A 26,470-nucleotide genomic window follows, 5' to 3' on the forward strand; every position below is an offset into this window, starting at 1 on the left:
GCGGGAATATCGTTAAGTCTTTACTCGCCCAATCTCATGCGAGCCACGTTTAGTGAACAGTTATGGTTTCGTGGGGTAACTATGCAGTACCAGGGGTTAGTTTTATAAAGTAAGTTGCAGTGAATACCATGCAAGTGTTGAAAGTAAAGTAGTTGAGGCTTTATGGCATAAAAACAACAACGTTAGCGGCTAGCGTGTTGCAAACTTTGGCTGTTTTTATAATTTTATTTACGTTGATATAACCATTTCAGATATTTTGTTCACTAAGGTCTACATACATGTAAACTTTATTTTATCATGTCATATTCGTTCCCATACCAGCAACATACAAGACACCCAACTTCAGTTATGATGTCTCCTATTAAAGGAATGCAACAACCAATGTACAGAAACTATCCAGATTGCGGTATGTATTTATAAATATATTATTATACTGGTATATGCTTATAGTTATAGCTTATGGGTTACTAAGTATAAAAGCATGTTTAATTCATATCATTATTGTTTACCTCTGTTATACTGTTTCTCAATATTAGCTGCAATCATAAACAAACAATTAATTTATAAATTCTTTAATTTTCAGGAAGTATGTCAGCTTACCAAAACCTACCAATGGTGTATTCGAATTGGCCACAATGGCCAACTGATTATGGTTCCACCAACAACCAATTGCCGCAAATGAACAGACGGTAAATAAATGTTTGAGTTTTTTTAAACCTAATTGTCGAATAAACGTCTACTAGATTATCAATTTATAATATAGCTATCAATAATAATTTGGAGTATCTTTTATATATATATATACTGTTTAAAATAGATGGTGCAAGTCAGTACTGTAATAACAACACTTGCACTTGCTATTTATTTAATTTTACTAATTTGGAGTATCTTTTATACACTGTCAAAAATAGTGTATAAAAGTCACATAGTCAGTAATGTAATATCAACACTTTGTTATTTCAGTTATGGAGTTGGCATGCCTGCTGTATCAACACCATTAAGCCCAGCAACACCAACGTCACATCGTACACTAACTGCAGTGGAACCTATATCTCCTGCTGTACGACCTGCATTACCAAACAACAATATAAGCATGCCTCCTATTGGTACATCACCCGTACCTAATGTGTCAAACCATGCTTTGTCTACACCTACAGGGTATGTTGTATATATTGTGTTGATAAATTGTGTTGTATGGGAAAATGGTTCAATTATACATTATGTTTTGTGTTTTTTAATTGTGTATATGGTGTTTTGGTAGAAATGGTTCGTTTATTTTAGTGCATCAAACGGATATGAAATTTAAGATGTGCGATTAATTGTAAAATGTAGCCTATATTAAACTCATACAAGTACTAATATATCATGTCCGAATAGATCAAAGAGAGGACGTCCACGTGCAGATGTAATCTCCACATTACAATATTTCGGGTCAAATTCAAGTTGCACGATTCGCTGTCGAGTTTGCCGCAGAGTTTTTCCGCGCGAAAAATCGTTACAAGCGCATCTACGTACTCATACAGGGGAAAGACCGTACAGGTTCGAATTTAATTAAAATCTGTCGTTTTTTATACAAATGTCTATGCAACACAACAACAGTTTGCGAAAATTTGTGAATTGTGTTAATACTGCTCAATATTTGCTAACAAAGGAATTGTTCCCTTTGAAACTTGAGCGAATTTAACCAGAACAAAGTTGTTCATTTGTTGATTGCACTTCATGAGCCCTTACTTGTAGTTTGAAGTACCTTGGATTGTGGCGCCAAATTTAAACCAGTTGGTAGTTATCGTACTTAGTGTCAAGTCTGAAAATACTTTACAATGTTGTTTTAAGCCTGTAATTATACTGTAATATTAAAAAGCAGTCCTGACTATTGAAGTAATTCATATTAAACAACAGTATGTAAAAAGCATATTAATATTTTTTTTATATTAAACAGATGTGATTTTCCAAACTGCACTAAGTCATTTGTACAAAGTGGACAATTAAAAACCCACCAACGATTGCATTCTGGGGAAAAACCATTCAGATGTTCCAATGAAGGTATAAGGCATATTATGGTAACATTAGGAACTAGATTGGTTAATCAGCCACAGTGGTGTATCTACATAGCTTTGTAAAGTGATAGCGTGGTCTGAAGGGAAATTCTCCCAACTGTAACCATTCAGCATATTATGTTACACTAACTATGGATAGGCAAAAGTTAAGTAGAACAAGTTACCAATTTAAGCCTAATGCTTTGTTATTTACTTTTTTATATTACAAATTTTATGATCTAATAAACAAGTATATATATATTTGTTTTTCTATAGTTTGTAAAGTCCGATTCACCCATGCAAATCGCCACTGTCCTGACCACCCTGAAGCAAAACTATTACGAGATGATCCTGGTGCATTAGTTGGCTTGCTTGAAAGTGGAAAGAAAGAAGATAGCTCGATTGCTGAATGGTTAAACAAATATGTCAGACTAAGGTAAAAAAAAATGAAAAAAAGTATATTTTTCCAAAATTTAAAATTAATATACCCTTTTATATAGGAGCAGAGATAATCATACATGGTGCTCTCATTTTGAAAATATATTTTTTTATAACTCAGGATGGACAGAGCGTCATCCATTTCACAACCAAAGTCGAATTTAAAGAGAGAATTATCGGAGAATTCAGCCAGTGACGATGATGAAAAGAATGTTGAGAAGTCGTTACAACAAAGCCATGATATTAAGGTGAAGTAATATTGTGTATAGCATAAATCATTGGTTTGGAACCTTTTTGACCAAGAAAGCCATGGACGCTATATATATATTTGTATTTTTGTGAGCCATATAGGATATAGTAGAGTGGGGGAAGATGGGACATCTTTTCATTCTATTTTTTCGTTCGTAGTAAACAAAGATCATTCAAAGAATAATAAAAAAAACAATACACTAAAAAATATGTTGTTAAACAGTTTAAGTTGTTCGTAAAAATCGAGTTAGCCAACTTCCTTTCTCTTTAAAGATTATATAAAAAAATAGAGTTATGCTGCTTAAATTTTAAAAATCCACACACTTTGATCATTTTAACTTTAACAGAAAGAACATGTTTTTTTTTAACAATAACATTAACTTTTCTTGTCAACAACAGGCAAATTCCATGCCACAGATGCGACTACATACTCCACTTGTTAAGCGACAACTCCTCGCTGATACTCCTGGATGTAAAGATGACGCAGAGGAGCCAGCAGTCCGCATCCCACTTTCACCAAAGAGGATGGATCAGAATGGACAAGTAATGAAGTTTGATCCACGACAACCATTCAAGAAACGAATCCTCGCTTATAATAAGTTATTGATGCGGAGGAGCAATGATGCAAGAGATAAGTGTCTTCCGCAAGGATCAGCAAAGCAGAAACTTAATTTGAACGAAAACTTGCATTGGAAGAATTCTTTACCATCACCAATATTAGAATCAAAGCTAAAATGCTCAGAAAAATTTAGTTTTCTTGAAGAGTTGGAATCGAATTCTGATTTAATTTTAACAACAAACATAAGCCCTGTGAAAGGAAAGGCAAAGAAGGAAAATGTGGTGAATAATGCTTCTTTGAGTCCAGTAAGTGAACCAACTGATAGGTGGAATGGGGCATTAGCGCTCATTCAGCTTGCATCAAGCCCACCATCGCGAAAAGTAAAAGAGTCAGATCATTAAATAACTCTTATCGCGTTCAAAAAGTTCCACTGTTTATAAAACAAACTTATAATTGCACTGTTAGGTTTCAGAAGCTTGTTTCAAACAATTGCTCTTTTATATTTTAAATGTTCCAAGTCAGTTTCTCAAGCAAATTATTGTTTTTGAGTTTTCCTGATCAGACATGCCTTGTAATTTGATAACTTTCTTTGATATTCGACTCTTAGTGTTAAATCTCCCACTAATTGTAATGAGATGCTATTATTTACGCCATGCAGGTTTAAACCTGTTTTGATGACACATTTTGTTTTGTTATGTTGCTATGCAACATTTAAATCAACTTTGTACCACTGCCACGTCAACACGTTTTTGTTGATTTATTCCTTTTTTAGATTTGCAATTAGGTGTTCGCTGCTTCATGCTAAGCAGCATTATTGGCTGCTCTAATTAATGTGTAGTAGCATGTGCACAAATGTTTTATTGGAATATTTATGTATTTTCAATCAATTATATATTATTGTTGCATGTCGTACAGTTAATTTCTCTGGTGAAAGCTGGCTGTGTGTTGTTGCTTCTTATGGGTGTTTTAATTATATTGTGTTTTATTATTACCAATATTACTTAGCAATTCTTCATATTCAGAAGATACTTTGCACACAGATAGCAATAAAAGAGAAACAGAATCAAGTTTTGTGTATTAACATAACAGTATAACATCAACATATATTTTAACTAGAAGTTTTGGTTAAAAATAAAGACCCCAACTAAAGCATCTAACATCATAACAAATACCAGTGTACAAATTAAAGAAGTAACTGCACCTTCATACACAAGTACTGCTGAATTACTACTTAAATACTGGCTTTGCCAAAGTATATATCCACACATAGCAATGATAATTGTAGCAATAAAGCATGAAATACAGGTTCGCAATGAGCATGGAATCAGAGTTTTTGACTGAGACAAATGAGTTACGACATTATGATGAAGCAAATGTGGTCCCACACAACCAGGTTCTAAACTTGACTCACTGCTGACTACACTTTGATCAGTTGTTGGTAAAATAGATGCAAAGTGCGAGGTAACTGAACCACTTTTAATATCCCCACTGACTGCAGACATCATAGATAAGTTATCATTATACAAACTATGGTTACTGATAGATGGTGTTTCGACAGCTAATGGCTCATCTGATTCTGAGATGTTTGTGGCTGTGAGACAATTTGTGCTCGATGCACTCGAGACTGAATCTTGTGCATCAAAACAACCAAACGAAGGGAAAGGAGTAGTATGTTTACTTTTACTTTTCTGTGGACCCATGTCCCATACCCGAACATTTAAAAATCTTTCCGAACTAACTAAAGATGAAGCAGATTTATCGTAATGCACATTAACCTGAACCTCGCTTTCCATTACAGGAGAAAACACGTTGTCAGTGTCTGTGTTGGACAATCTTGACACTGAAGATTCTACCTCATTTAAAATAATGCTAGACTCTATAGCCCCCACTTGTGACTGAGATAAATAGTCTTCGGGAGGTTCATCTTGAGATTGATGTCGAAGATCAGGTCCTTTACTTGGTTGAAGAAGAATATCAGAATCACTTGGACTGGAAGATGTATCTAACATCAGTTTTAACTCCTCCAATGATGTAGATATCGTGTTCTTGCTTAACTTCCCTAGCACAGATTCGAGGCTGGTACCCCTAGAGTTAAAATTTGCGCACACAGGCGGTATATCTCGTATGCTGGTTGTTGAGTATACAGAAACATAAACTAGAGGCTCAGGATTTTCGGGTTGGGCAACAGAAGATGTTTCATTTATCATGTGAAGTGTTGGGAGGGGAAAAGCATTGGGTAAGTTGGGAAGCGTGGTTGATGATATGTCTGTACTTGAAGTTAGAAATGTTTCTGCTTTTATAACTCTTGGTGTTTCCTCTGTTTTAACAATAGATGTCTCACTGGGAGAGGTATATGAAAGTTCGGTTTTATTTTCTACCATTGACTGGAATGCATTGATATCATTTGTGTTAAGGTTGCTGAATTCTTTGTCAGGTATAAATAACGCATCATTTGAGCTACCTATGTTTGCAACATGGTGCGTGACATCATTAGGTGATATGACATCATCGCCTGATGATGTCATAGCTTTCCCAGGACTCACAACATTATGTGTTGGTGTCAATATTTCTGCTTCTACATTTAATTGAAATTCTGTAGATGTAGATGCTTGTGAAATGGGCTTTACAGAATGAACAGTTGCTTGACTTTCTTGGACATAAATATCATGAAAACTTGACTCACTGGGTGTTTTGTCTATCTGACTTTCAATGTCACCTTGATCACTTTTTTTTTGACTTTGGTTTTCTATTTCTTCATGTAATGATGCTGGTAGGAAGTTTATTGATCGATCATTTTGTAACGTTTTTTGTGATGGTTGAAAAAAATGATCTGATTGTGTTAGTGAGAAATGATCTTCTGGAGGTTGTAAGGATCGATCTTCTGGAGGTTTTGACGAATTATCTTCCGGAGGTTGTGAGAATTGATCTTTTGGAGGTTGAGAGAATTTATCTTTTGAAGATTGTGAGAATTTATCTTTTGAAGATTGTGAGAAATGATCTTTTGAAGGTTGTGAGAAATGATCTTTTGAAGGTTGTGAGAATTGATTTTCTGGAGGTTGTGAGAATTGATCTTCTGGAGGTTGTGAGAACTGATCTTGTGAAAGTTGTGAGAACTGATCATCTGAATGTTGTGAGAATTGATCATCTGGAGGTTGTGAGAATTGATCTTCCGAAAGTTGTGAGGATTTATCTTTTGAAGGTTGTGAGAATTGATCTTCTGGAGGTTGTGAGAATTGATCTTGTGAAAGTTGTGAGAATTGATCTTCTGGAGGTTGTGAGAATTGATCATCTGGAGGTTGTGAGAATTGATCATCTGGAGGTTGTGAGAATTGATCTTCTGGAGGTTGTGAGAACTGATCTTGTGAAAGTTGTGAGAACTGATCATCTGAATGTTGTGAGAATTGATCATCTAGAGGTTGTGAGAATTGATCATCTGAAGGTTGTGAGAACTGATCTTGTGAAAGTTGTGAGAACTGATCACCTGGAGGTTGTGAGAACTGATCTTGTGAAAGTTGTGAGAACTGATCTTCTGGAGGTTGTGAGAATTGATCTTGTGAAAGTTGTGAGAACTGATCTTCTGGAGGTTGTGAGGATTGATCTTCTGGAGGTTGTGAGAATTGATCTTCTGGAGGTTGTGAGAATTGATCATCTGGAAGTTGTGAGAATTGATCATCTGGAGGTTGTGAGAATTGATCTTCTGGAGGTTGTGAGAATTGATCTTGTGAAAGTTGTGAGAATTGATCACCTGGATGTTGTGAGAATTGATCTTGTGAAAGTTGTGAGAATTGATCACCTGGATGTTTTGAGAGTTGATTATCTGGAGGTTGGGATAATCGATCTACTGATTCTTCTGTTGCATCCACATCACTTTGTTGAATTGTCTCGTTTACAAAGTTTAAGCTATACTCACTTTGTGAAATAAAACTACGGATTGAATGTTGAGTGAATGAACTATCTTCAAATGTCATGTCAAGCATTCTGTTTAATGAAGTTTGTGATAATGTTCCAAGCAATGAATCATTACTCTCTTCTTCATCTATGAATGCATCACGAGTATCATGTCGTGATAACAATTTATTGTTAGAATCGTATTGTGCTTGTGAAAATGTGCTAGCCAAAGAATCATTACTTTCTACATCTATGAATGTATCACGATTATCATGCCGTGACAACACTTTGTTAGTAGAATCACGTTGTGCTTGTGATGTTTCATCAAATGAATCGTGACTTTCTTCATCTATAAATGCATCACGATTATCATGTCGTGATAACAATTTATTGTTAGAATCGTATTGTGCTTGTGATAATGTGCCATCCAGTGAATCATGACTCTCTTCATCTATGAATGCATCACGATTATCATGTCGTGATAGTTTATTGTTAGAATCGTATTGTGCTTGTGATAATGTGCCATCCAGTGAATCATGACTCTCTTCATCAATGAATGCATCAGGAGTATCATGTCGTGATAACATTTTATTGTTAGAATCGTCTTGTGCTTGTGATAATGTGCCATCCAGTGAATCATGACTCTCTTCATCTATGAATGCATCACGAGTATCATGTCGTGATAACATTTTATTGTTAGAATCGTATTGTGCTTGTGATAATGTGCCATCCAGTGAATCATGACTCTCTTCATCAATGAATGCATCAGGAGTATCATGTCGTGATAACATTTTATTGTTAGAATCGTATTGTGCTTGTGATAATGTGCCATCCAGTGAATCATGACTCTCTTCATCAATGAATGCATCAGGAGTATCATGTCGTGATAACATTTTATTGTTAGAATCGTATTGTGCTTGTGATAATGTGCCATCCAGTGAATCATGACTCTCTTCATCTATAAATGCATCACGAGTATCATGTCGTGATAACAATTTATTGGTAGAATCAGTTTTTGCTTTTTCAGTTTCGTAACTAGGTTCCTGAGAGGCGCTTGTAAAAGAGAGGACACTTGAAACATCATCGGAGACACTTTCTGTGCTTAACAAAGTCTGTGACGATTTTTGATTTTCAACATCGTGTAAATGTGGATCTTTTTGGACAGCACTTGAAAATGAATTGAGACTCGATGCATCACTATCTGGCAACACTGGGCGCGGATCAACGTTAACCCAAACATGATCTGGATTGTAATTGTTGTCATCCATAGTTGAAGACTGCTTTGAAGTTGCTTCCACCTCAGTGAGGTTTGAACTCGCACTCTCTGAATCTAACACAACAGGGTCTATAGTTAATTCACTATTAAATTTTTCCGATGAATCTTTTTGAGATTTGCTCTCCGCTTGTGAGGAAGTAGTAGAATGGTAGTGTGAAGACACTACGTTTGGTGTGTCTGTACCAAGCACGTCTTCTTGTGTGTTAGTATAACTTTCATCATCCGATTTATTTACACTAGATGGTGAAGCAGATGTTTCTTGTGTTAATTCTGTTGAACCTGTGCCTGTAGAGGAATTTACAGAAGCACTGCTTGTATGAATATTATCAGCTTTATAACTTTCATCGCTTAAACTGGTTGAATCCTGTTTTAGCATCCTATCAACTAAACTATCATCAGACAGTGAAGAAACTTTGTCTTTTGATCCCTTTTTCTTGTACATTTCTGATTCTCTAACATCAAGTCTGCTTGCATATGTATAACTCTCATTACTGTTTTGACTTGATGCTGAATGGAGTTGTGAACTGTCTTCTTTAATCTGATAACTGCCACGCTGACTTATACTTCTGCCGCCTTCACTACCATGCTGGCTTCGTGAATGTTCACTTGATTCTAAGGCTTGCTCAATCAAATTCTGCATATCAACTTGGCAGGATGTCGTATCATTGGCTACTTTACCTAACTTGAATATTTGAGATAAATAACTTTCTTGTCCAACAGGTTTTCGAATTAAAGGTTCTGATAAATGGCCTTTTACTTTTTCCATCCCAAATATCTTTGAATCGTACTTAACTATGTCCGGAACAATTGAAGTGAGGTTAAGAACCTTCTGGAGAGCTTGTTTTAAATCTTTTCGAAGAATCTTACTGTTTTTCTTCGGGTAAAAAATTTCATGACTGCAAATTTCATAAACTGCATCCTTAGATTGAAATTGGCACACATTTTCTGATAATGAGTAGAATAACCTTGTTAAAAACACAATAGGAATGCATATCACAGATGACAGTCCTGCAAATATTAAGGTCCATGACTCTGAATCATCTGTAGCTAATGCAACATCCTCTGAAAACAAAGTGACTGTTGGAGCTTTTTCCTCAACAGGAAAAGTGTTGAACATAATTTGAAATGTTATTGTGAAAAATAATCCAGTTGTTATAAGCAGGAATGAGTACAACAGACTCTCAAACCTGTTCAAGATACAGGAATGCAGTGGAGCAAGGATAGATGGGATAAGATGTGATCGGAATATCTGGGCCATAAGCCTGTACAACGTGCTGTGTTGATTCATTTTATAAAGTGTAACGCTAGAAAACTGGTTCGTGAAAACTGTGTGATTTTCAGCTTGAGATGTGAAAAAATTATCCGGGTCAGATTTCCATGTGGTTGCATTTTCTAAATCAACCAATTGTATGTCGCTTATAACACAAACAGGCTCACCACCAGTTGCCTTTAACCTCCTAGATTTTTTCCAAATAAAAATTTGAAATTGTAACTCATCAGATTTCAGGCTTGATTTGCAAGGCAGTGAAATGACGCAGCGTTTTTGAGAACCTGCCAATATTTCGACCCACTCCTCACCTTGCAACCAAACCACTGGCATTTTTCTCTGGTTACGTGCGGAGGATATATGGATCAGTGCTTGTATATTAGATGGCGAACACCTATGTCTTATGAAAGATAACTGATACTGCGGTGTTTTTTTCCTCTCTACATCAGGAGGGGTGTTAATACGAAGATATGGAAGGTTTTGTTCCATCCAGTAAACCAATGGTGACGTCACCATCAACATTGTTAAAACTACAGTTGCAATTATAACAGCAGGTATCGGATCGTGTGGATACCTCCACACCCATTCAATCTCCGATGCAAAGAATCCAATCTCCCTGATCCCAACTTCCGCACCATCCGAGATTGCTCCTTGGAGCAGAAGATGTACCCACAGCATCTCTTCTTTGAACCCTCCAAACAACCAAGCGCTTGCCACCGAGCTATATTTCATGGGAAGCTCAGTAAGGTGAGTCCCATTAACTCCATTGTCCCCATAAACCTGACAAAATATTTAAACCATTGTAAAAAAATTATTCAAGTTCATATTATCACATTTGGACTGTTAGAAAAAAAACACACAAAAACATCATCCACAAAGTTGCATTTGTGGTAACTTGTAAGGGAAACGAGGTGCATGCAATAAGACACTCGTGTTGTAACAAATATCACTGCCCTACCACTGGGGATAAATAAGTGACCTTAATTCGTTTTAAAAAAAAGATGTTTTTTTAATTTTATAGAAAGAAAGCCTCAGTGAACTGTTTGACAAAAAAGTTCAAAAAGTACCTAGCAACATCAGTTTACATATTAAATCCTCAGATAAAAAAATAAGGGCCAGGGTTAAATTTACCCCAGTTTAAGGAATGCTGATTTAAACCAATTAGCATGATCTATAGTTTAACAATTGTACCTTGAAAGGTCCCAGTGTTTTCACAACTTTATCTGGTCCAGCAAACACAAGGGTAAAGTTGGTTAGATCCGATAACCCATCATCTAAACACATGATCATCACACCAAACATTGCATGTGATTCACCGAGATATATCTCCACAGTTTGTGGTTGATCATTGGGTGCCATCCAAAATGTGATTGGATTTTCATCCCAAATTAACCTACAATCAAATGAATAAATCAATGAATGTAACTTTATCAAACCGAGGCTGGTAAACGAAAGCTGCATAACATGAGTGTTTTTCTTTAAATAAATGTAACTTACTTTACCCTCGCGTGGCCATAAAAACTAAAAAAAATTAATTCTATATGGGTGAGATCATATTGCGAGGCACGGCTCAGAAACTGGGATTAAAAATGCAGTTTGCTTTAAAATAGCAATTTAATACAAAAAAAAGGTATAATTTTAGCAAATAAAAGTCATTGTACCATATAGCAAAGCACACAGTAAATTTTACAGATAAAAAAATGTTGTAAAAGTTACATAAAAAAAGTCAAAAGTTCATATTTACAAGTAATTTCACCATAACCAAGCACTTTATAAAGCAGATCAATTTCTCACTTGATATCTTGGCTTGGTTTCCCTACATTCCTTTCACCTGTTATTGTTTTACCATCAGATATTGTCATAAAACTTGAATTGTATTTCAGCCAATATTTTGTCAGGTCTGTCTTCAGTGATTTGTAAGCATTAGGTGGTGGAAGGCCGGCGAAATTACGCCCAGAAACTTCTTTATCTGTTAGAATTTTATGTTTTATTATGCATAAAGTTAATAGAATCGCCAGTTAGAATGTGAAGTATTAGTGAGATAAAAGTAGGGTTTTTAGTAAGAGTTGATTCAAAAGGATTGCCCTGTTAGAAACTATATGAATAAATGAATGTAACTTGGTTTATCCTCGCATGGCTGGAAAAACGACAGTCGTTATAACACCGGTGTTCTGTTTCTCATACACATCGTGCCAGCTTACAAGTTACCAAGTATTGCTTCATGGGTTGGACAACCCATTAGTGACCACTGGGTTGGAACAATTGCTGCTAAGTGTCTTGCACAGAGACACATACGCCCACAATGATGGCGGGGATAAGCCTGGAACCCATTACCTTTCAGTTAGAGGCAGGCGCATTTACCAACTGTGTCTCGCGGCCAGATATAATATGTGTTTCAGTGTTTGTAAGGTGTTCAAAATGTTAAGTGACAATGATAAATAATATTTTAACTTTTACTAACATTAGCTTCATACAACTTTAGTTCTTAAGTCATAAAATAAAGTATAATATATGGCTTCTTGGATCTACATTTGCTATGTTTAATCCCCACCTGCAATAAGAAGATCTCCTCCATAAATAGAATTACAAGCAAAAGTATCAAACACGTCTGGAACCCAATCTCCATGTTTTGAACATTCCGATCGAAATTCTTTTTCACCTGTCACATAGACATCATATAAATAAAAAACAGCCTTAAGCATTTACCTAATTTACCTTTTACTTTTGCAAGTAGCAATTACACACAAGTAACATTTTACATTAAAATGGCACACAGTAATTTCATACATGTTTTTGTGTAGCATTAATTGTTAATATAAAAATCAAAAAATTCTGCCAGAAATTATATACACGTAATACCCAATGGAAAAATACACAAAAGAAGCAGACAACTTTTCCTGCATAAATATGAACATTTTCTTTAATATTTCTATCATAAAAATCCACGCAATTTTACCAGAAATGACCCAATGTGTTGAGTTCTTCCTACTGATCCAATGCATTGAGAAACACACATAGTTCAACTGTGATTTGTACGTCACCCCATCATTAGTAACATGAGCATTCTGTATTGTAGGGGGTTCTCGACATTTTATTCTAAAAAAACAAACAATTTTTTTATGCTGCTAATTATGGTTGGCAGTAGGGCAAAGCGGTTAACACGCCTGACTCTTTTAACCCAAAGGTAATGGGTTCAAAACTCCTCGCTGCTATCATTGTGTGCGATGCGTTCTTGGGCAAGACACCTAACAGCAATTTGTTAAACCAAGTGGTCACTAATGTCCAAATTATCAGCCACACATAAAGAAAAATTCAAAAAATAATTACTCACTAAGTACACGTAAGCTGGCACGAGATGTGACCCCTGTTATAATGACTGTTGTTTTAGGGCCATGCGAGGATAAAGCAAGTTACATTTATTATAACAGAGTTATGCAAGTACAAGCTAAAAGCTTTGAAGTTTTAAGATATTGACTTTAAGATACCAATACTAAAAAGTGTTATGAAAATGGAAGAAAGAAAATCAGGAGAAAAGTGTTTCTAAGAACACATGCAGCCTTGAGTGAACCTAACCCATAGATGTGACTATTTAAACAGATAGTAATGTAATTCACTCACTTTATACATTTAGATGGCGGCGTGTACGACCATTCACCATCACCCCTACATTCTGCTCCTCGCTCCAATTCCCTTAGTTCTTTAAACCAGAAACCAGGGGCACATTTGAAAGTTATTTTATTTTGGAAACCAAAGTTGTTTCCGAGTATGGAAGCGAAGTGTGGGGCAGGTGGTCGACCACATGACAATGGTACACATGCTGTCTGTGGGGGATATTTGGTTGTATAGTTTAGTAACTGGCATTATTAGTGTAAAACTGCATTTCTTAAAAGCTACTAGTAGTAAGGCTCAATGCTATTGTTATTGTTTGCGTGTGTGGCCAAAACACAGAACAGTAATTTTACAACACAGTGGTCACTAATGGGTTGTTCAAATTATCAGCTTTAAGGTGGCTGTACACAGTATCCGGATTTCGTTCATTTTGTCTGTTTTGTCCAGATTTCGCTGCCGCATGCAGAACTGGGAAATGAGCGTAAACGAATTCGCAATGCGGATACTGTGTACAGCCACCTTTATAAAGCAATTAATGACTCACAAAATTACAAAAGTGGTAACTCATAGGCGGACATGAGGTGTATGAAGTATGGCAAGTCTGTTATAAAGGCTGACATTGCCCTGCCATACGATGATGAATAGGTGACAATATTTTATCCACGAAACTGCTCACTTAGTAACTTACAAGCAATAAACCCATGCATGGCAACTTGCAATAAACCCATGCATGGTAAGTGGGAACAAGGTTTATGAAACTAAACTCTTGTGCCAAACAAGTTCCATTAATACAAGTCACTTTTTCTGGTGTACAATAGAACATCTATGTTATAACTCTCCAGTTCACTTACTCGAGAGGAAGAATAAATGATGACTAAAACACTTATATTAATGGGCAAGACACTTAACGACAATTGCTCCAACTCAGTAGTCACTAATGGGTTGACCAAATGGTCAGCCATACATAAAAAATCACCTACAATGTAACATACATGCCAACTGATATGCTGGCACCAGGTGTATGAAACAGAACACCCTTGTTATAACGGCAGTCGTTTTCCAGCCACGCAAGGATAAGTAAGTTACATTCATTCATAAACATACCGTGTTTGTATTAGCTGACCATTTACCAGAAGCTAAACACAGAACACTCAAACTAAGATTTCCTCGTGCAAACCAGTAACCTGGTTCACAGCTAAAGGAAGCTGAGTCACCTGTAATAAAATACTTGTACAATGCTGATGTAATTTGAGCAATTTCAACCAAGTATTATTTTTACATGCATACCTCATGCCCTATTTCAAGTTTAGAAGAATATGCCTGTTAATGACTTAAAAAGGAAAACTAATGACTCAGTGTCATTAGTAATAAGTAATATTTTTTTTATAGTAATATACCATCAAACCTAGTTACCTACATGCTTAAAGTTTAAATTTACCATAAACATAATACTTAGCCAATTTAGTCCCATGATAACAAACATGCCATACTTACCAAAATAAAAGGTATTTCCATTAATCACTGAATGGGCAGGTGTATAAGGGACTTCGCATGGTACTTTAGAACAATAAAGATTGGTGCCATGAGGGTAGTACTGACCCTGATTGTTGCAATGTATGGCTGGCCCACCAACGAGGAAATAACCAGTGTTACACACAACTATTGTTTGGTTACCAGCTTCAAGTGTTACATGCTGTATAATTGGAGTTAAAGATAAAAACAAAGATGTATTTTTTTGTGCTGTGGGGCAACAATCGTTATAACTTGAGTGTTTTGTTTCACACACAAGCTTTTTCTTATGCAGCTTTGTAGGTGATTGTTTTTGGATTATATTAATTTGTAGGGGTGGCAGTTAACACAACCTGCAAGTAACCACTGGGTTGAAGAAATTGCCGTTATATGTCATGCTTATGGACACAAATGGGAACAGTTGTGGCAGCATTGTGCCTCAAACCTGTATTATCTCGGCTAGAATCATACATGCAAACAACTGTACCACTGCGTTGGACAATTATAAGTTTTTCCACACAGGGCTATTATTACACTTAACTTAAAATAAAGAAAAGCATCTGTACTGGTATATGGCATGCAATTAGACCGAAAAATTAGGTCCTAATTTGTCCATTATGCGAGTTAAATTATGTCGGTATTGTTTTAATCTTCTGCATTTGTTTTAAACCAGTTGCAGCTATTTTTATTTAGATCAAAGTAGCCATATAGTATAAAAATACACATGTACAAAATACATTAACACTAATACACTACCTGTGTATTTGAGTTGGGTATTCCATATACATAACATGTGACAACTATACATTTGAATTTCTCAATATCAGGTTGCCACCGTCCATCCTGGTTACAAACGTAACTTTTTTGATATTCATAATACCCAAACCAATACCCAGGATGGCATCTGTAACAGTGTTGACCAAATATAAGTTACAGTGTTGACCAAATGTAAATGTACAGTGTTGACTAAATGTAAAGAATGGTAATGGCCAAACAAAAAATACAGTGTTGACCAAATGTAAAGTACAGTGTTGACCATATGTAAAGTTACAGTTTTGACCAAATGTAAAATTAAAGTGTTGACTAAATGTAAAAAATTGGTGATGGCCAAACAAAAACATACAGTGTTGACCAAATGTAAAGTACAGTGTTGACCAAACATAAAATTAGTGTTGACCAAATGTAAAGTACAGTGTTGACCAAACATAAAATTAGTGTTGACCAAATGTAAATTACAGTAATGTAAATTTTAACCATATCTTTAAAACATCTATTCGAAAGTAGTAATACAAAAATCGTTTTTTTAAATAATTTAATAAATAAAATTAAATGGTAAACCCAGTTTATATTTATATTAACAACGGTGCATCAGCATTGCTTGTACTTAGTTAACATTTCGACATAAACATACATACTTGTAAGTTGCCGATCCATATTCATTCAAATGTGTGAGGCTTGTACGATCCGCACCTTCCATTACATAATCATCACATTCAACTCGCTGACATATCAGTTCATTTGGATTCGGCACAAATTTTCCATATATGCCACATCTAACCTGTGTGTGGGATAAAATATTATACCTTTAGTTCTCTGGACAAAGTAATGATAATTGGTCCGGCGTCGTGGCAAAGTGATTAGCGTTGCTGTCTTTAACCCAGAGGTAATGGGTTGAAGCCTTTTATTTGCTGCTACCATTGTGGGCGTATGTGTCCGTGGGCAAAACACTTAACGGCAACTGCTCCAACCCAGTAGTCACTAATGGGTTGTCCAAATTATCAGCCATACATTAAAATTCCCCCCCCCCCAAAAAAAAATTACTTACAAAGTAACATACTTGGTAACTTGTAATCTGACATAAGGTGTATAAAACAAATCACCTGTTATAACGACTGTCGTTTTCAAGCCACGCCAGGATAAAGCAAGTTACATTCTGTCATTCAATACTTATCTATTTACATGAGCTGAACCCATTGAATTAAACAAAAGCTGTGGTTCTGGCGCACATAATTCAAAACATGATATATTGTCACTGTCAGTAATATCAGAGGGTACTAGGTTCAGAGCTAAATGCTGCTACCATTTTGAGTGCATGTATTTGGTTACTAATGGGTTGTTTAAATTATCAATTATCTGCCATACATAAAAAAGCAATTATTCATAACTGCTGACCAAGGATGTATATGCTATCCAAAAAAAAATCAGTTTTATTTTGTGTAAACTATTAAAATAATTGTACTTGTTAACGGAACATACCTCCAGCGTTCTTAACTTATGTGGTCGAAAATGGTTCCCGAAAAAGCATTGGTAACTGACCGCATCATTGTATGAATAAGTAAGTAAAGCGGGAGCTAATAACCGAGCTCCATCCACCTTTAAAGAGAAAAAATGAACAGATTATAATTTTTTTGTTGGTTATGCAAAACAAAAACCTATAAAATATAATTTTAAATTTAAATTTACACTGTAAAGCAATTTTGTCCATACTAAAATTAGGTACACAGCAAATTTATTTTACTATTTTATAAATAAAAAAGCAGGTGGAACATTTGAATATCATACTTAGTTTTTATGTAGAAACTATATCAATTACTCTGCACAATTAATAATTAAAAAAAAAACAATTAAAACATTGTTTTAAAAACAATTGAAACTAAATTTTTATTCTTTGTTTTATTGTTAAAATTGTACAAATCCAGCCTATCAATGGAGGTTTTGTAACTTCTTACTTTATCCTCGCGTGGCCGGAAAACAACAGTCTGTATAACAGGGATGTTCTAATTCATATACCCCGTGCCAGCTTATGAGTTACTATGTATGTTACTTTGGGGGCAATTTTTCATTTTGTTTTTATGTGTGGCTGATTATTTGGACAACTCATTAGTGACCACTGGGTTGAAGCAATTGCTGTTAAGTGTCTTGCCAAGGACACATTCGACCAAAATGGTGGCAGTGAAGAGCCTTGAACCTATTACCTCTGGGTTAGAGACATGCACACTAACCAACTGTGCTACGGCGCTGGACTAATGCCTGAGTTGAAACAAAAGTAAAATGACTTTAATATACAAACACAACATACATTTGGTGGTGAGTTACAATGTAGAGGTTCACATGGTAACAATGTATTTAGTTCAGGTAAGTACACTCTTCTTCCATCACATAATACATCTTGGTATATATCCTTCAACATTGGAATCCAATATCCAGGCACGCATTTAAATCGAACTGTGGAGTCCACAGGAACATATTGGTCTTTTTCAGGGCCTGCAATGATAATGAATGAATTTTACTTCTTTTATTGTCCTGTGTTGGGCATTGACAGTGGTTATAACATGGATGTTCTGTTTCATTCAGCTTCTGCGTGCTTACAAGTTACAACATAGGTTAACTTTGTAAGTCAGTTTTCGGAGTAATTTTTTAATGTTATTTTAATGTAGGGCAGACAATTTAGAACCCAGTGGGTTGGAGCAATTGCTGTTACAGGTTTTTCTAATAACACACAAGCCCAATGTGGTAGCAAGCTTTAAAAAAGGGGTTAGTCCGAAATAAAGTTATGATTTTAACCACTGGGGTGTAGAGTGTAAACATTTTATTCTATATGGGTAAGATCCTACAGAGGTAAATCTGGAGACTTAGGGTTTAGGCCAGAGTTGTGCCATTCCTATAAAACACATCTTACTTTTTAATGTAATTTCCTTTCCATTAGGTAAAACAGCCACAGAATGATCAGGATACAAATTAATCGGTCGACACCAGATTTTCCGACATTTCTTTACATTTTCAAAAGTTGGAATCCACCCTCCTATTAAAATACATTACATTGTGAGTTTGAAATTTAATTTAATAATTTTTGAACATTATCATCCATAAAATATATACATGTTAATATAATTTCTATCACTATATTAAAAACAATTCAATTTCTACATTTTCAAATAATGAATTAAACACAAAAAGTTTTATCTTTGTTTTGTTTTACTAAAATACATCATGTACCCAGGTGCATGACGTGCTTGCATCATACAAATGTAGACAAAGCTGTAAAATATCTGTTTTGATGCATGATTAACTTTAAAATCAATCAAAACGTTATTTAAATTAAATTATTATACATAAATTACTTTAAAATCAATTTAATTGCAAAGTTAATATTGGTTACAGTAAAAATAACAGAATAAGGAAATTGTTTGCAAGAAAATGATTTTTTAGCGTGTTAGGGGATTCTCCTTTCTTACCCTAAGTACCCCCAATAGTAATCCACTGTCTAGTTCTAACATTTAAAGACTAGACTGGACTCGTTAGTTCAGTATCTTGGTAGTCGAGTTAATAGCTTGGTTATGAATTATGATATAATCACGTGACATGATACATAGATATCAAATACTTCGTGATACATGATGGCATGAATATAAACAATGAGCATGAACACTACATACCCATTGTTTTTTATTACCACACTTGACTATATTTGTTTCGTTCCACTTAAGCACATTATGTAACCAAACATATGATGTGCTTGCATCATACAAGCAAATATAAGTTGCCACTTTACCTCGCGGACTGCACCCCATGAATACAAAAGGTTCCGACCATGTTGATTCATATCCAGGAAAACACCGGAACCTCCAAGTTGCCCCAACCCCTGTTATACCACCACCACTCGCATGCTCCATATCAGGTGGGGGTTTACATCTATTGAGAAGAAAATATTTAAACGGGTTAAAAAACAATCTCCATAAAAAAATTTTTAGAAAAATCTTTTAACTGTATAAGAAAATCAAAAAAATTTTGAAAATTTTATAACTAAAAATTAATATATAAAAAACATTTTTTTATTTGTTATCCACTATTGTAATCAATAAGTAGGAGTCAGTAGCAATTTCATTAGCTTATGAAATCTTTACGGTGGTGCTAGAGCTAGGTTTAAGCCTACCATCATTGTAAAAGCAGGATGCATACTTTACATTTAAAAATAGAAATTTGAAAAAAATTATCGCAACATGCACTGTGCTATAAATACTATATTTAAGTTACTTTGTTTATTACCTGTGTCTGGCCATGTTAAATGTTTAAAAATATATCACAGTGTCATTATCATATATTTAAAACGTTACTGAATGTAAATTGAGATAAAATCATATTTTTCAGTTTATTTTGTAAAAAGTAAAAAATTCCAAGTCGTCTGGCATGCCTTGCCATAGGACCTGACCCATATAGAACATAACACTTACTGAATAACAACACATTCTATTGAATCTGGCCGAGGTTCCCACTGTCCATACCACATACATTTTAAATGAACCCTTCTTACTGCACTACTGATATGATATCCTTTTTTACATTGGTGGATGGCTGTTCCATTGTTATATTGATTGTGAAGTGAATCATTTGTGTATCGAACTTCCGCATTTGGTCTGTAGAAAATTTATGTATTTAAGATAAAAATCGACCTTATAAGATGTGTGTAGCTTGCCAGAAAGCCAGAAAATAATAATGGGGTTTAATAAAAAAATCAAAACAAGACACCCGAAACCTTCTACAATAAATACACAATCTAAAAATAACAGTATTTACATAGAAATAAAAAAGAATTAAAAACAAAATTCCAGTAATCAAGAAAAATAAAAACAGTGCTAACAAAACATCTATTTCTAGTTGCATTCAGTTTAATTTTTTTAATAATGCTAATTTGTTTTAATTTTATAACATGCTTATGAAACTAAATGATGTGAATTGTTATTTTCAGATTGAATAATGTAAATATTCTAAATGATGATTTATAGAAATCATTATTTTTACATTTTTTGAAACCAAATCATGTGAATCATTATTTTCACATTAAACATTGAATAATGTGAAAATAATAATTTTTAAGCCCTGTCAGATGGCAGAAAAAAACATCAGAAAGACACTATGTTTTTTTAAACCAAAAAAACGATTATTTTTAATGATTTGACTCACTTATTGCGTAACACCGGGCATTTAGCGAGTTCACACGTATAGTGTGCATCATATTGTGTTATGTTGGTAACCCATTGTGCGCCATCACCACACCTAGCTTCGTATGTAAAACCTTGAATATTACCTCTGCCTGGTGAAGTAACAAGATAGCCACGCTCGCATGTGTACAAGGCTATGTCCTAAAACAGATGAAAAAGCATTGAATTAAAGTCATTTTAATATAAAACTTGAATAGAAACAAAATGTTTATAAACACTTGTGAAGAAATTAAAGGGCCATAACCTAAAAAAAAAGTATTTAGTTATTAGCAATAAAAAAATTGTTAATTAAATTCATTTTAACAAAAATCTAATGGAAAAACAACGAGTGTTTGTCAAGTTCTAACAACACTTATGTCTTAATCGTGTTAACATTTTTGTGTGCAGAAAAAAATATTATTAAGATAATATTGTTTTGCTGGTGTTGCTACCAATATCAGGAATATACTAATAATATTTTTCAATATTTTATCTTTTAGCAAACGTATAAATGCATGCATATTTAACATCAGATTTGATTTAAATTTGAATATTGCACAGTAAATGACATTTAAATATTGTAATCTGGGTGTTTCTACAGTAACCGGTGCCATTTTATTCTATATAGGTCAGAGCCATAGAAATACAGAGCGAGGTGAAAAGGCAAATTGTACGCTAATTTGTTTTCGGCACATTACACAAAAATTTGGACCTAAAAAAAATTTAAAGGTTTGAAAGTTTCAAAACATGAGTTATTTGTTTTCTATATCGCTTACACTTAAAAACATATTTACATTTGTTTGGAAGAAAAAAATGTGGTCCTACACTTATCAGACAAAGCTATTTATGCTTAATTGTTATCAAGGTTAACTTCTAATAGAAACAGAAAAAGTTTAAATTTAAAATAAAAGGCGAGATTTGGTTCAAAACAGTGTCTTCACTCAATGAAACATTACAATAGTACTTTACAAGCTATTGAAGAAGTATCAACCAACCATATAATTATTTGATGATAACAAAATATAACTTCCATGTTCAATGTCTGGTGGTGGTGGGCATATGATTGGAACGCAAGTCTCACTTCCTTCTTTCTTCAAATACCAAAATCTATTTCCTCCGCACCATACTGTGGGTGGATTATGTTATTTGATATAATAATACAAATAAAAAAAAGACAGGATATAGCCACAAATAGCGAAAAGACAGGATATAGCGACAAAAAAACTCGCTAATATTTAAAAACATTGGGAAAAAAAGCGTGGTCGCTACACCTAGGCTTGAAGGATTGAATGACATTGCCTATTCTTGTGTGATGAGGCAATGGTAGTCTTTTATAACATAGGTGCCGTATTTTATACTCCTTGTGCTTGCTTAAGAGTTACCATGTATGTAACTTTGTTGTTTTTTTCTGTCTGGTGAAAATTTGGGCAACCCATTAGTGACTACTAAGGAGCAATAAGTGTGTGTCTTGTCACAGGGAAATTCAGCAAATGTATGATTGTGAAAATATGCATAACTTAGGAAGCATTAAATCCATGCGCACAATTAATTCAATTAAATATGTATGTAATTTAACAGTCAGCACATGTGTTTTGTATTAAGTTTTGTTTAGAAATTTAAACTTGTAACTTAACATAATTAGTCTATTTCCAATCACAGTAATGGAAGCCACGAAGAGATGAAACTAGAAGTCGTTAAAACACGCTATGTATACAAAAATATTGAAACAGCATTACAATGTTAACGTATTATATATGGTTTAACTACCACGTTTTATAAAGAGCTAAAAACAAACATTGAGAATTTGATTTACTTTAATACAACTCACATAAAACATAATTAAAACATATTTAACTCCAAATTTATTATTTCAAAAATATTTTAAAATACCTACATTTGAAGTGCGGGTGGCTTTTGTTAGTATTATCCAGATAATGAAATCCCTTATCACAAGTATAGAACTCATATGAACCATATACAGTTCCTGAAGAATTGGTGAAGACTGCATTATTTATCACAGGTTTGATTCCTGTGTCACAATACACTTGTTTGCATGTTTTGCCCTCCATGTTAATAGACCATGTGTTGTGACCTACACACTTGATTGTCACTACACCAGAAGATATAGGGTCATCAAATAAATAGTTTGGTGGGCATTTGTAGGTGACCTGCAAATAATGTTGTTTTGTATTACAGTGGTTTTGAACCTATTATCGGCAAGACCAAAATAATAAGCAGAAATTAATTAATTATTAAAGATATGAATATTATGAGAATAATTTTTTTGTTTGTAATGTTAAGCTTAGGTTATTAGAAAAGCTTTAGCTATTAATTTTTTAAAACTATGGTTTAAATAGCTTTTTGTACCCATACAGTAAATTATTTTTATAATAAAGGTCAATAAGTTTTGTAAAAATGTGAAAGACTTATCAGTGAGCCAACTAAATTTAATGGCTGGATACCTTTGGATAAATTTGTAGCAGCCAAAGTTATATAAATTGTCATTCATATTAACAGGCTATGGATTACATACAACATTTTGGTAAAAACTTAAACACTCTAAAAATTGTTATACAGTGGTGTGGGGGAAGATGGGACACCTTTTAACTCGATTTTTTGACCCATTTAGTAGTAAACAATAAACATTCAAATAATTATGAAACCAAACTATATCCTCACGACTCCAATAGACCGTTGTTAATTGTATAAAACACGATCAGGATATTTTGATATATGTGCTAAAGATGTCCCACCTTCCCCCACTCTACTATATTACATTAAACTTAATGTCAGACTGTGAATTATCAAACACACACTATGGAATTTAGAACTTTTCGAACCTATTGGTAAAAACACCCATTATAAAACAGTTATATTACATTAAACTGAAAGTGTCCGATTGTCATTTAGTGAAACACAGTTACACCCTATAAATTTTAAAATAGTTCAAATTTATTGGTAAAAAACACGAAATATAAAATAGTTACATGTTACATTTACCTCGTCCCCATAAAACGTTGTTGTCAAAACACGGCGTGTGTCCTCGATCTCAGGCGGTTCTTCACAAGACATCCGAGTGCAATTAGCAAAAACTAAAGGATCAGGTTTCCATACCCCACCCTTTACACACATTACCAATTCATCTACTTTACCGGGTATCACATGGTAGCCTTTATCACACTGGATATTTAAGGTGGACTCCAGGTTTAGCATCCTCACTGTAATAGCGGAACACTTCAAATACTTGTAGTAGATTTATTAATATACCAAATACTTTTGGGGAAGATGGGACATATTTTTATTCTATTTTCTTGTCCCATTTGGTAGTAAACAAAGAACATTTAAAGAAAATTAAAAGCGTATCACCACGACTTCCATATACTGTTGTTATTTGTTTAAAACAAGATCAGGATATTTAGAAATTATGTCTTAAAAGTGTTCCATCTTCTCCTACTTTACTATATATAAAATAAGTTTTTACCTAACCATAGAAAAGCTCTACAGAAGTTTTGGTTTTACATTTTATTGAATAAAACATGCCAGGTATTAATCATCAGTTCTGAATAGCCAACAGGCGGCCAGTAGATACATTTTTTTACTTTACCCAGACATTTTGTAAGTTTTTGAATGGATTCAGTGCTCCACATAATGTAGGTGAGATCCCAGAGTGGCATGTCATGGAACCTAAGATTTAGGCCACAGTTGACCAATTAACACCCAGGGTGCTTTAGCACATTGGTAACCACTATGATCTAGCAATCTCCATTAGGTGCTTTGTCCCAGAGGTGTCTAGCTTTGCACATACTTAATGTTCAATATTAAAACTTACTTTTAAATTTAGCATTGGGAGGAATTTTTGGAGGTTGGCAAACAATAGATGAAGCTGGATGACAAATTACTTCAGATGGTTCCCATACCTCATCACCTGGTTAATATCAAAAGAGTTATTGAAAGAAGTAAGAAGAAAAAACATTTTTGAGAACTGATGTTTTGCGACGAAATACTGTCACAGACTTTATAAAAACCCAACATAACTGTGTTCTCACCACGTTTTAACCCATTTTATTTTCATAAATAATAAAGTAGTTTTTCATCTAAAATCCACATACACCTCACTATACTGCATATGTCACTTTTTACGAATCTGAAAAAATATCTTACAAACAGCTACAAAATGGCATTTATTTCTTAAAAATGAATGTAATTAAAAATACCAAGTAGAACTGCAAGAAATGAGCTTACCTGTGCAAGTTATTGTTGCATTGCTGTGATCCAATGAAACATAATGATGTGGTAAACAAGTTAATACAATCGTATCATTGAATGTATAAAGTATAGTTTCATTTTTCATAGTTGCATTCGCCCCATTTAAAGTCCCATTCATATTAGTTGTATTTCCAACAGTTGTGTTTATATTGGTGACATTTTCCATGAGATTCATCTCACTTACACCACCCATAGTTACATTCAATGTAAGCTTAGGTGGAAGGCAGCGTGCTTTACCAAATGTTAGGAATATTTCTTCGAGCGGTAAAATAACTTCCGATGATACATTGGTGTTCGCACTGGAAAAATAAATTTGAAAATTTTGTTTTGTATTTTTTACAAAAAGAGTAGCAAAATATTTTTAAAAATTGTGTTGTATTTTATATTTACTTAAATCCACTTCTAGAATTTATAGAGAGAAAGTAAACAAAACTTTTTTTGCAATAAAAAAAGGAAAAACAGCAAATATTTCTGGGTGTTTGGTACATAAATGCCAGGCCCGATAAGGTAACTATAAGAATAACCCTTAAAAAAGGAATAAAAAATTCAAATCTTTTTGGGCAAGATACTTAATGGACATTGCTCCAATCCAGTGGTCACTTATAGGTTGTCAAAAAAATTCAGTAAAACAACAAATGTAATAACTTGAGTAATTTTCAATACAAACCTTCTGCCAATTAAACTAAATTTCTGGGACCACAAAAGTAGGGGAATTACCCTCCAAACCCCATCTGCCCCACATTCGATGACAACCACCTTTCTTCCCGTGCCAGGTGGGTAACCATATGACACATACCCCACATCTGCTGTGTATGTTATTCTATCATTAAGTAAAAAGCCATTCACGTGTCGTGATGAGTGTTCACGAAGACCAGGATCACGACAGTTGATTTTTTCACATGAAACAATGTTAGGGTTGATGTTCCACGAACCTGAATAAAAAATAATAGAATATAATTATTAAGATTGAAGTCACTTTTTGTTGCAATATGGGGGTTATGTTTTTAATGTTTAAACTGAATAAACTGAAAAAAGTGGTTATATGATGTGTGATGTTGGGAAAGTACCACTGTTAAGGTTCAATGCTGTTAACATTGTAGGCGTGTGCTGTCTAAACTGTTAAACATGCATAAAAAAACACAAAGTTACATTCCTGGTAATTCTTAGGTGGGAAGAGGTGTATAATATAATACACAAAAAATTCCAGTTATTTATAGATATTATACAATTGTACTTTAATGATAAATATGATATATATTGAACTTACCAAGTTCACCACATTTTAAATGCAGTTGTCTGACACCAATACTTGTAACATATCCATAAGAACAAGTTACAACAATCTCGCTTCCATTACTGTAAGCTGATGATTCTGTAGGATAGTAAGTTATTGAA

General features: G+C 34.2%; 2 protein-coding genes across 2 annotated transcripts in view; one reads left to right on the forward strand and one right to left on the reverse strand.

Moving 5' to 3' along the window:
• Positions 1 to 71: 71 nt before the first annotated feature.
• LOC149735421 (uncharacterized) lies at positions 72 to 4,349 on the forward strand. Its single transcript, XM_089877868.1, has 8 exons — positions 72 to 406; positions 584 to 689; positions 964 to 1,158; positions 1,378 to 1,539; positions 1,940 to 2,043; positions 2,313 to 2,472; positions 2,596 to 2,722; positions 3,123 to 4,349. Exons 1-8 carry the CDS (start codon positions 298 to 300, stop codon positions 3,681 to 3,683), a joined length of 1,524 nt encoding a protein of 507 aa, XP_089733994.1. The 5' UTR covers positions 72 to 297; the 3' UTR covers positions 3,684 to 4,349.
• LOC149735422 (uncharacterized) overlaps positions 4,341 to 26,470 on the reverse strand; it is a 56,123-nt gene continuing 33,993 nt past the window's right edge. The window contains exons 50-72 of the mRNA XM_089877859.1: positions 26,343 to 26,447; positions 25,743 to 26,007; positions 25,052 to 25,374; positions 24,639 to 24,734; positions 23,810 to 24,027; positions 22,704 to 22,977; positions 21,805 to 21,935; positions 20,793 to 20,971; positions 20,063 to 20,245; positions 19,384 to 19,523; positions 18,511 to 18,633; positions 17,911 to 18,095; positions 17,088 to 17,204; positions 16,247 to 16,389; positions 15,588 to 15,735; positions 14,817 to 15,015; positions 14,427 to 14,536; positions 13,332 to 13,534; positions 12,670 to 12,809; positions 12,265 to 12,372; positions 11,508 to 11,682; positions 10,905 to 11,106; positions 4,341 to 10,493 (exon numbers count right to left, since the gene is read on the reverse strand). Coding sequence (XP_089733985.1) covers positions 4,395 to 10,493; positions 10,905 to 11,106; positions 11,508 to 11,682; positions 12,265 to 12,372; positions 12,670 to 12,809; positions 13,332 to 13,534; positions 14,427 to 14,536; positions 14,817 to 15,015; positions 15,588 to 15,735; positions 16,247 to 16,389; positions 17,088 to 17,204; positions 17,911 to 18,095; positions 18,511 to 18,633; positions 19,384 to 19,523; positions 20,063 to 20,245; positions 20,793 to 20,971; positions 21,805 to 21,935; positions 22,704 to 22,977; positions 23,810 to 24,027; positions 24,639 to 24,734; positions 25,052 to 25,374; positions 25,743 to 26,007; positions 26,343 to 26,447 — 9,866 coding nt within the window. The 3' untranslated portion in view covers positions 4,341 to 4,394. The remainder of the gene's footprint in view (positions 10,494 to 10,904; positions 11,107 to 11,507; positions 11,683 to 12,264; positions 12,373 to 12,669; positions 12,810 to 13,331; positions 13,535 to 14,426; positions 14,537 to 14,816; positions 15,016 to 15,587; positions 15,736 to 16,246; positions 16,390 to 17,087; positions 17,205 to 17,910; positions 18,096 to 18,510; positions 18,634 to 19,383; positions 19,524 to 20,062; positions 20,246 to 20,792; positions 20,972 to 21,804; positions 21,936 to 22,703; positions 22,978 to 23,809; positions 24,028 to 24,638; positions 24,735 to 25,051; positions 25,375 to 25,742; positions 26,008 to 26,342; positions 26,448 to 26,470) is intronic.

This window comes from Ciona robusta, chromosome 5, assembly GCF_009617815.1.
Source record: "Ciona robusta chromosome 5, ASM961781v2".
In the NCBI taxonomy this organism is placed as follows: domain Eukaryota; kingdom Metazoa; phylum Chordata; class Ascidiacea; order Phlebobranchia; family Cionidae; genus Ciona; species Ciona robusta.

Coding starts and splice junctions, on each gene's coding strand:
- LOC149735421 (XM_089877868.1), top strand. CDS start 298: ATGTCATATTCGTTCCCATACCAGCAACATACAAGACACCCAACTTCA. Junction 407..583: donor CAGAAACTATCCAGATTGCG/GTATGTATTTAT, acceptor TTTAATTTTCAG/GAAGTATGTCAGCTTACCAA. Junction 690..963: donor TTGCCGCAAATGAACAGACG/GTAAATAAATGT, acceptor TTGTTATTTCAG/TTATGGAGTTGGCATGCCTG.